Source organism: Parasteatoda tepidariorum, chromosome 2, assembly GCF_043381705.1.
Source record: "Parasteatoda tepidariorum isolate YZ-2023 chromosome 2, CAS_Ptep_4.0, whole genome shotgun sequence".
In the NCBI taxonomy this organism is placed as follows: domain Eukaryota; kingdom Metazoa; phylum Arthropoda; class Arachnida; order Araneae; family Theridiidae; genus Parasteatoda; species Parasteatoda tepidariorum.
The window spans coordinates 102,595,825-102,606,978 of NC_092205.1; the positions used below are offsets into that span (position 1 = coordinate 102,595,825).

The 11,154-nt window shown below is 30.8% G+C and overlaps 2 protein-coding genes across 2 annotated transcripts in view; one reads left to right on the forward strand and one right to left on the reverse strand.

Annotated features, from left to right (window-relative positions):
* LOC139425040 (U8-agatoxin-Ao1a-like) overlaps positions 1–2,867 on the forward strand; it is a 45,317-nt gene extending 42,450 nt beyond the window's left edge. The window contains exon 4 of the mRNA XM_071178021.1: positions 194–2,867. Within this exon, the coding sequence (XP_071034122.1) occupies positions 194–332 (139 nt within the window). The 3' untranslated portion in view covers positions 333–2,867. The remainder of the gene's footprint in view (positions 1–193) is intronic.
* Positions 1–10,516, reverse strand: part of LOC107453275 (U8-agatoxin-Ao1a) — a 474,367-nt gene extending 463,851 nt beyond the window's left edge. Inside the window, exon 1 of the mRNA XM_071178020.1 lies at positions 10,371–10,516. The gene's annotated coding sequence lies outside the window, so the exon portion shown is untranslated. The remainder of the gene's footprint in view (positions 1–10,370) is intronic.
* Positions 10,517–11,154: the final 638 nt, after the last annotated feature.

The window sequence follows — 11,154 nt, forward strand, 5'->3', positions numbered from 1 at the left end:
AAAATTATCTAAAATATAAACAATCAACGCACCCCCCCCCTGCGGGCCGTGGTAAAATTATCAAACGTTGTCAGGTCCGCAGTGATAAAAAGGTTGGGGAACATTGCTGTAGCGAACCAAATTTTTAAATTTTTTTTTTAATTAATTGCGTACGTACAATCGCTAGGTATTAACATTTTATTCCTTTTTTTAGACGGGCATGCATTCGACGAGGAGGTGGCTGTGACGGCAAACCCAACGACTGCTGCGCAAACTCCTCTTGCCGATGCAATCTATGGGGCACCAACTGCCGGTGCGAACGGGCCGGCTTGTTCCAGCAATGGGGCAAATAAAACATTTGTTTGTTTTTTGTAGAAGACCTCCTTTCTCAAGTAGATGGTTTAATTCATAGTTCTACCTCGCACTACCTTGCTACCCTTTTCAGTTCATAACAAGAGGGGGGAAAATGATGAAATAATAATTCTTCTACAGCAATACTACCTTTCAAGAGACGGAACTTAAGCTGCTTTGGCGCTGAAAATACTATCGCTTCACGGTGGATAAATGCTCAATTAATAACTTGGCATAGTCAACGTGAATAACTGCTCGATCTATTATTACTTCAATCCCATATCTTCTGCACTCTAACGAATTCGAAATGAAATTGAGAAAGAGGCCAACCAATGCAAAGTTTTCTTGCCAACTTAAGTTATTGTGTCGCTCTGAAAACTTTTTTATACAGTTAAACCCCGCTATAATGAACCTTCAAGAGTTCACTATAACCGGGAGTTCGCTATATCTGTACTGCAAACAATTTTAATTTTTTCGAACTGCTCCCTTTTTATTACACATTATTTAAATAAATGACCCATAAAAACAAATACAAAAGTTAAAAAACAATATGTAGTGACAAAAATGTGTTACCTTTCATTTTTTATTACTCATCGTCTTACTTAGAAAGAATTTGGGGATGAGAAATTGAGATAGAAGCAAACAAGAAAAGATATGCTTATGGCTACTTTCCGCTCAATAGAAGGTTTTAAAAATTGGTGTAGATATTTCAGAATTACCAAAAAATTAAAAAAAAATCACTCGAGGACAAAAAAAAGTTCCTAATACCCAATTTCCTCTCGTCGTTTGGTTCACTATATCCACAAAAAATATTATATGTGCACAGTAAGGCCCGGGAGCGAATAATTCGTTCACTATACCCGGGAGTTCATTATAAACCATGTTCACTATTACGAGGTTCGGCTGTATATATTTTTATTACCATTCATCAATACTGTTTTGAGCGATACTAGTTTTGTTAATAATTTTCCTTAATTACTCTGTTACTGCTTTCAGTAATATTCTTTATAGATAATTCAGCAATAATCTTAATAAACATTTCAGTAATATATTGCGCAACATATTTTAACCATATTACTTCTAGTTTACTTGGTCTTGAGAGTTTTCTATTTAAAACTATTTTTAAAAGACAGAAAATGAGCAATAGGTTTGTTATGAGGAAGAAAACAAAGTGAACTTAAAGCAATACATTAGGATGCTTTTAACTTTATTATTTATTTATATTTTTGGATAATACATATAGTTTGTAGTTATAATATAGTACTCTATTTTAAAAACATCCTGAACGGAATGCAAGAATATCACTGATATTGATTAATATTTAAAACTGTGCTATAAGAAGTTCACGTAATCATAATACCTAATTATATTTTAACAGAATCGTATTTTGCATAACTTTTATTTTTAAATATTAAGTTTTTAAAGATTTTTTGAATTTCTCATTAGACTATTTAGCACGACTTCTTAGCAATTTGACAATTTATTCAGCTCAAAGTTTCGATAACTATCAAATTGTAGCAATATATTGCTTTAATAACACTTGCATTATTTGACGCGAAAAAAAAGGACAAAAGAGGCTTTCCTCAAAAAAATCTGTAATATACAAGTGGCGGTAATTATAAGTGCCTTAACTAAAGATTGGGTACTTTATGTCTTTCTCAATAACAATCTTAGAAGAAATTATTATACTTTTCTTCTCAAAATTTATTTCACTTATAAAATTTTAAAAACCCATCAAACTTGAAAAAGTTTTATAAAATAATCAACAAAGTAAAAAATATGGAAAAATCCGTTTCAGTTTAAACTATAATAATTTCATAACTATAATAATTGCATTACGAAATTGTTGATTGTGAAACATAACATTAAAAAAAATAGACCACCAAATGATTTTAAAAAGATTTCATTGAATCAATAATTATAAAAATTGAATAATAGTAACATAATTTTTTTTATAGAAGACTTGAAAAAATGAAGAATGAAAATGAAAAATCAGCGAGTAATAAAATGGTAAATCGTAGTAACTCTTCTTTATAAAATAGGAAACCTTTTCCTATCAGGGTTATATAACAAGTATACTTTATAATGTAACAAAAAATGGATGCCTTTTAATTTTATTCTAACTCATTTGCTGCCCTCTTTCTAAGATGGAAAAGTAAGGATCACAGTTAAATTTCCGAACGAATTATCAATAACCTGGTTGCACCATATCAAACAAAATAAATAAAATGCACACCAATTTTAAAGTAACTTCCTCCCATCAAATGAGTTCGCTTTGTACATATTTTTCCAGTCTTTTGAATCGATGTCTATCATTTTGGGTGTTTGTGAAGCTTTCAAAAAATCAACACTTGCGTTTGTGTGAATTTTGTTTCAGTGAGTGTAAACATCCGTTGTTGTTGAGAGAGAGAAAAAAAAAAGTATTTTAATGGAAAACCTGTTGATATCTATCAGATGTTTTACTCTTTCTTAGCGGTTGTGCTGCCTCGTGACCTGTTCTGTTATTCTTAATAAATTTATTTGCATTCAAAGTTTCATTTAAGTTGTGTCTATTTCATTCCTAAACACAATGTAAACCACGGAAAAATAAAGTTGATTCAGAAGCAAGAAGTTAATGTGATACGTAAAACCTCGCTACAATAATATTTTGGGGACCAAATAAATATATTGTTGTTAATTTGCGTCACACTAGAGCTGCACAATGGGCTATTGGCGACGGTCTGAGAAACATCCCGGAGGATGATCCGAAGACATGTCATCACAATTTTGATCCTCTGCGGAGGGGATGGCTCTCCATGGTGCTCCACCCAACCTCCACAGAAAAAAATTATCTTTCAGGTGTTAATGCGATGATGCTTTGTGGTCATTTGTGACTCATGATCAGCTTTTAACATGAAGGAAATGACACCTGTGACTTCTGAAGAGATGAGGGAGGCGATTCTAAGTACGGAAGATCTTGGGGTGGTCGGCAGTGAGTCTTCTTTTATCAGAAAAGATGGAAAAACGGCAAATGATAAAATAAGAATTTTTACAATAAATGGAATAAATAAGGTTGAAATTTGAAAAAAAAAATCGTTTTATAGGGGTTAATTTGCTTCAAAGAATATCGTAATAATGAGATTACATTAATTCATATGCAAGTTCTTCGGGACCACGAAACATTATCGTAATAAAGGGAGTTATTGCTGTATTGGATATCGCAGTAGCGAGAGTTCACTGATATCAATTAACTTCGTGTTTCTGTACAAAAATACTGTTTAAGCAGAAATATTATTTATCATCTGCTTTTTTAATTGTTCCAAGCACTGTGTGAAACGCTAGAAATATGAAGTTGATATATTAAGCAACTTCATGTTTCGGTACAACAAAAAAAAATTTATAAGTACTGTTTTAGTAGAGAAAGTATTTCTCCTCAGAATATCATTCCACTCATTCATTACATTAATTGACCCAAGTTCAACGCCAGAAAAATGAAATTAATACAGAAACTGAAAGTTTCAATCAACTTAATGTTTATATAAGAAAAAATATCTCGAAATAATGTTTTATGAAGTTGATACAAAAACTGGAAGTTATTGTATCTGCCAGATGTATTTTTGTCTAAAAGAAATATCTATTTTAAAAGTATAGTTTCAGCAGTTATAATATGTTAAACTCTTATCTAAAATATATTTTATAACATAATCTTAAGGGATACATTAAAATTACTGCGTACCTTTGCGGAACCCAGACAGTGTAATTTATTTATATCAAAAGAGCATATTTTTAAAAGTTTGCGAAAGGGTATTATTTCAATCGAGACAAATGGATGATTCTCCTCTCAACTGTTTCGATTTCTATGTAAATATTTGCATCAAAATTTGTTATTTATTTTTAAATTTTTTATTTATTTTGTTTTAATTTTTTTATTTGTTTTGTTTTAAATTTTTTATTTAGTTATTTAGTTTTAAATTTTTTAATCATTCATTTTTTTTTTACTTGCTTAGTTTTAATTTTTTTTTATTTAAATTTTTTTATATTCGGTGCCAGGAAAGAGGTTTTATCGGTTTTATTTCATTAAGAGTTCTAAACGTCTCTTCGTGCAAAAGGTACCACGCTGAAAAATCAAAATTTGGAACGAAATTGTGGCAAATATTTGTTTTGCCTATAAACTCTGTTATCAATTAGTTACTTCCTTTTGTCACAATATGAACAGATGACAAGTTGTCCATTCATTTCAGACTGTGGCAAGAAGAAAGGGTCTTTAAAAAAAAAGTGCTAAAAGCTTTACTTCGGTGTTCTACTGAGAACCGTGTCTTCAGGATCCATGTCACCGCAGGAGTATCCGTAAGAGAAAGGAAAAAATCGAAATTATAAAACTATCGCAGATAAAGGAGAAAAAAATTACGATATGTAATTAAATTAAGTAAAATGAAGCAATTCACGTTAACTGTTCTTATGTTTAATTTTTATAGCGCTGAGTTTGAATTTCGATCTAGCGAGCGAGACCCGATTTAAAGAATATTTTTCCGAGACCCTCGCTTTAAACAAGTCCTATTGCAATCTATAAAAGTTACCAGTTTTCCACAACTTATTATCTTAGAATGTAAACTCCAAACTTTTGTCAAAAATTAGATATTTTATTCTAATTTATGTTTTTTTCTTTACATTTTTGTTCCTTGCTAGTTTGACTAGAAAGTATCCTGGGCTCTGCAACCCATAAAAATCATGTCTAAGCTAGTCCATATTGTTCAGATGTCTTAGCTAACATAGTTAGTCAAATTTAAGTAGTAATAGCTAGTAATTTAGCTAGTCAAAAGAAGTAATTTAAATTGTTAGTTTTAAACACAAGACTGAAGCTACCTAGATTGCCCAAAAGCAGTCAAAAGGACTGGATTATGAAAGTAACTAATGAGTAAAGAAATTTGTTTAAATATAATTTTTTATATTTTTCATACTATTTACAGTTATATATCTAGTTATTAGTAAATATTAACAATAAAAAAAAGTTATATATTGTACAAAAAGTCACAAAATTCTAAATAATTGTGTCATTATATACATCATTGTTTTTCTGATTGAAATTAAAAAGCAGTCAAAATGACTTCTTTGAGCAATTTAGCGTTAGGAAGGAAAAAAAGTTACCTAAATTCGTGTCATTCAGAATATAAACCAAGCAGATTTCTTTTGTTATCAGCAGAACTAAACTAAAAGAGTAACTTAACAATTATTTTTAAAGCTGTCTCTACTAGATTGGACTGCCACAAAACAATATGGCTTCTGTTTGTTTCTTAACGTCCTCTACTTAAACAATGGTTAAAGCTGTCTGCTACACTTTGTCATTAGTTCTGGTTATATCTCAACAAAGCCAATCAATAAAGGGAGATAATTATCTAAAGTATGATTTATCACAATTAAAAATGATTAGTGTCTATTCATATGGATGGTTTATAAGACTCCAGATGTATACTGTTTGTGAAGATTACCTTTTTTGCTAAATTCCCTTTTGTTTCACAGAAACATATTTCAGAATTAAAAAAAACTTTTATAATTAAAAAAACACTTTCCAAAAAAATTATTATGTTTTTAAAAAAACTAAGCATTATAAATACATGACCTTTTTCATGATCAATAAAAACATTCGAATTGATGTTGACTCCTCCCCCCCCCACACACAAAATACTAATGTGGGCTTAATATATAAAAAAAATACTATACAAAATCAAAAATAATCTACAAAAAATACTATCACATAGAAAAATAATTATCTAAAGCAAAGTATTCATCAGCATCTAAGTATTTGTTTATTTAGATTTAATTTTAAAAAAGTATTTATTAACTTTTTAAATCATATTTTGCTTCATTCAAAATTTTTTTCCTTTACTTAAACATTAAGAAATTTGTTTAAATCACAATAAGAAATCAGCTTATTTCTAAATGTTATAAAAAATTCTTTTTCTTGTCGGTACTTTGTTCAAAATTTCAGTAACATTCTTGACGATTAAAAAAATGTAGCGCTTTGTTTCGTTAAAGCCAATATTGGTACTTCCTTTCCTACCGTGTGCACCCGACCAACTTAAAAATCCTAGTTTCCATGACAACGGCTTGATGAGAAACGGAGTATAATTCAATTTGAAAATTTTACTACAAAAGCATTTAAGAATGCACTGATAAACATTCTTTTAATTATGTGACATTACAAACGAAAATGAGCACTATAAAACGTGAAAATCAAAACATAAGCACAGATATTGATAAAAAGTTTTAATCTTAACAGAAAGTACTCACTATTATAATTTCTATTTGTTCTGTAGAATGTAATTAAAACACGGACCTAGAAAATTTTCACCAGCAGTAAATTTGACGGAAAGCTATGCTGCTTACAATTACCTTTCATTTGTCACTATTATTACACTTTCTGTGAGCATAAAATAGATGTATCTCCTTATTTACTGAAAAAGAGCTAATATATGTATTTATAAATATTTAATTATTCTGACAACGAATATAGTTTCCCAGAAAAAATTTGAAACCAACTCTTTCAGAACACTCAACAAAATTTTTAAAGTTGCTGTGAACTGCAATTATTGCAAATAATTGAACGGTAATTATTGCAAATAAGAAAAGTTTTCTTACCTGCAAAAGAATTAGACAATTTGCATGAGATGATAGCAAACTTCGACGACAAAATCCGCCATTAGTCAACAACATCAGACAACTTTTAAAAAAATTAATTTCAACTCGCAAAGACAATTTCAAAGACAACTTTCATGAGATAGCAAGCTTCAACAAAATCGTTCATCTTGTCAACAGCTACAAAATAAGTTATCGGTCGCAATTAAAGTTTGCGCCTCTCATAGTACGAAAGTTTGGTGCAATCGATTGCGCCATGAATGTATTTCTCGATCGTATTTACCGATTTATGGTCCAACCGAAATAAAAACAATTTTTCATTTAACCAATTTATGGTGCGACTAGAAATTTTGCACCAGTATTGGTTAAACATTCACCGAGTTTTTTTACAGTGTACGCTGACTGATTAAAGTGGTCACCCACCCGTTTACTGACCGCAGACAGTGATGCTTGACTTCTGTGCTCTACTGGTAACCGTGTCTATACTGCGAGATAATGAAGTTCAGATTTAACAATAATTAGTATATATTTTAAATTTATGTAAATAGAAACATTTCTAAACGCTTTGCAGATAAAATTGCTACGGATGCTACATTTTTGACTTAAAAAAACTTTCCAGATAGGTTAAAATGGAGGAAAAGTCTAGTAAAATAAGGTATATTTCTACTCAGCAAAAACCTTTCAATGTAAACCTAAAAAGGTTTTTTTTATGCAGTTTATGTGTAAACCTTCTAATCTTAAAACAAGATCTGCGATAATCGGCTCTATTCTACTCACATTACCCTCATCCAAAACTTTGGAAAACAACCTATATAAAAACCTTTAATCGTGGTTGTCTTACGGTTTTCAATTGTAAAAATCCTTTCATAAAGCTAGTCTCAAAGTGACCTTAAATCTGGGTAATTATAAAATTTCTTTTCGCAACGTCTCGCATGCTCATCTAAAATCCACCTTGTCATGAAATTTTAATGGACAATGCAATTTGATCCTAACGCTAGTGTGACGTCAGCTAATACGTCATGATGGACCTTTAGTGACAATACTTTTTTTAAAAACAACTTTAAAAATAATTTTTAATTCCTTTAGGGATAAAGATTTGAAACTGCAATATTTTTGCTTTATTGAAAAAAGGTTTTTAGTACAAACATTTCCGTGACACTAAAAAGAAAATTCCGAGACAAGGTTGCCGTAATGCTTTCTGTATTTCAGAATTTTCTTTTTTTTCCTTTGTAACGTACGATTATAAAAACTGTTCTAGACAAACTGGAACACATTTAAACTAAATTTTAATATTAACGCGTAACTTAATTTGAAACTCTAAAATAGATTTCTTACAGGCTTCTTTTACAGTTAGGCTTAAAAGAAATAGAAACTACTATTCAGAACTGTATTCTACTATTCAGCACACACAAAGAAAAAAGACACTTTCTGAAAATGCGTTCTTGCAAGATTTATCATCTAAGTTCCTACTTTTATTTTTCATCAAAAGCAGTAAAAACCGAATGGAAAGGAGAATATATCATACTTTTTTACTTTAGGAAACTTTTTTTTCTTACGTTATAAATAAAAATGTTAAGTCCCATGCGTGAACCAATTTCTCTGCTTAAATCTAACTTTTTACCTATTTAACTTCTTATTCAAATTATACGTTTTGGGGATGCACAACTAAATAGAAATTATTTAAAGCCAGTTCAGATAAATTATGATAATATCAGAAGATTTTTAAAACAAGAAATCAATTTGTAATAAATATATAATTTTAATTAATAACTCTTAACAAAAATAGGAATTTATGTTTGCAGGTGTGCATCATCTTCAAGTTAAGAATGTTATCTTACGTTAATTTCGAAACCTGATAAAAAGGTTTCCCGTTGAAATATATGTAAAACCTCTTAAAAAATAAATTTCAGCTTGCAAAGACAATTTCAAAGACAACTTGCATGAGATAACAAGCTTCAACAAAATCGTTCATCTTATCAACAGCTACAAAATAAGTTATCGGTCACGGTTAAAGCTCGTGCCGATCATAGTACGGAAGTTTAGTGCGATCGATTGCGCCATAAACGCATTTCTTGATCATATTTACCAATTTATAACGCAACCTAAATAAAATAATTTTTCATTTATCCAAATTATGGTGCAATTAGAAACTTTGCACCAAGTAATGGTTAAACATAAAAGAGATTTTTGCAGAGCAGCTATTCGTCTGGACCCGTGGCGGTGACTATGGTAACGAGGTATAACTATTTCAAGTAGGGGTGTTGGGTCATTGTCTAGGACAGGGCAGCGAGATAAAGTTTCAATCATTTTCTTCAGTTTATTGTATAAGAGAGTAGAGCTGCTATCCTTCTTGAAATGCGCTATTCTTGTTTCCATAGCAGTAGACGGTCTCAGACTTTGCGTCGGAGTAAGTTCTTAACGTAAACAAACTAAATGTATGAACCAGTACGTTTCAATTCGGGAATACGTTTCAATTCTAATTAAAATAGTGAAAACAACTGGTTGCTGTTTATTACCATAATTTTACGGTAATTGATTGAACGTTAATGGTCAAATGGTTTACTAAATAATCCCAAAAAACTGAAGAGGTCAGATATTATTTAACTAAAAAACTTCATCCGCTTCACTGATTGAAAATAACAGTAGACTTGTTTTAATATAAGAAGCCAATTTTCTGAACTTGCCAGACGCTAAATTTTAAATAATCAATCAGTTAAAAAATCAAATTTTTGACTTACATAAGATTCGAATCAGCCTTTAATTAAAAAATAAAATACATCACAGTAGATTAACAAAAAGGTATGTCGAATACTCTAAATGGAAAAGGTATGGAAAAAACTTTAAAGTTTAAATTTTAAGTTGATAAGTTTAAGTAATTTTAAGTTTAAGTTAAACTTTAAATTTTAAACTCTTTTCGTAACAACCTAATTTGTCCATTTCCAATTAATACTAAATTTACTTGTTGATAACACTTGAAAAACACTTAATAACCTTCAGAAAAATTTAAAGTTTGAAAAAAAAATTCTAATTGGGTTCAGAAATGAAAATGAAATCTCAAATTTCAACTCTGTAGTTTCATTTCAGCGTGCTGTAGATTAGCTTGCCTGGTGTTTTACAATAAGTTGATAATAACTCGTACTAATAACCGAATTATAAGTTATTTTACTACATTTCTTTGTACTTGTTTATCTACACTTTCGCAATTTAAAGTTTGTAAGTCCTATAGTTTTTAGACAGCATCACAAAATGTAACATTAAGGTGAACAGAGCGGCGTTCCTGTTTCTTAAACAATATACAATTCTTCGTTTTATTTGAACAATTTAGCTACGTTCTTTTTAAATGAATACTTATAGCTCATTAAAGTAAGTCGGAAGTGAAGTATTTAACACTAAATTGGAAAATTCAACTGAAAAGCATGTCCACTTACCCTTTATTAAAAGTCTCCAACAAAACAATTTGTGCATATTCCTTATGCATCCGAAATAAACCTCGTCCATCGCTTTTCGACGTGTTTTTAGACAACTATGCAGGTACACACCACCTCATAACATTCACACTGTTTTCTTTACCACAAGTAAATTTCTAAGTGAATCTTCAGATGATGATGACTGACGTTCGTTTGTATAAAATTACGTCACTACTAAAGAAAGCTGCCATCGGCCTGAGGTTTATGTCTTCTCTTAAGTTTTCAAAAGTAAAAATTTTGTTAAATCCTGCGGTGTCACAGTTTATGGTTTTTTCAAAAAATCTGAAATTTAGCTTTGCAATATGTTGATCTAAAGAATCTATGTTGAGATCGCGATGTATGTTTTTATTTCGGATAAACCATCTTGCTGCTTATTGCAGAGTGGGAAGTGGGTTGACCTTTATAGAAGATTAATAGCATTAAGGAATTTTAGTTGTTGTTGTTGTTGTTAATTTACGTCGCGCTAGAGCTGCACAATGAGCTATTGGCGACGGTCAGGGAAACATCCCTGAGAATGATCCGAAGACATGCCATCGCAATTTTGATCCTCTGCAGAGGTTATGGTTCCCCTGCTTTGGTAGCCCATCGACCTGAGCGGGCAGTCGAGCTCTTTATGGTAGAACAGGTTAACAAGGTTCGATGCCGTGCGCCCTCGGTCCCTATGCAGGCTGATCAAAGCGGTCACACACCCGCTTACTGTCAGCAACCAGTGATGCTTGAATTCGGGGAACTGTGTCAGTAGTCG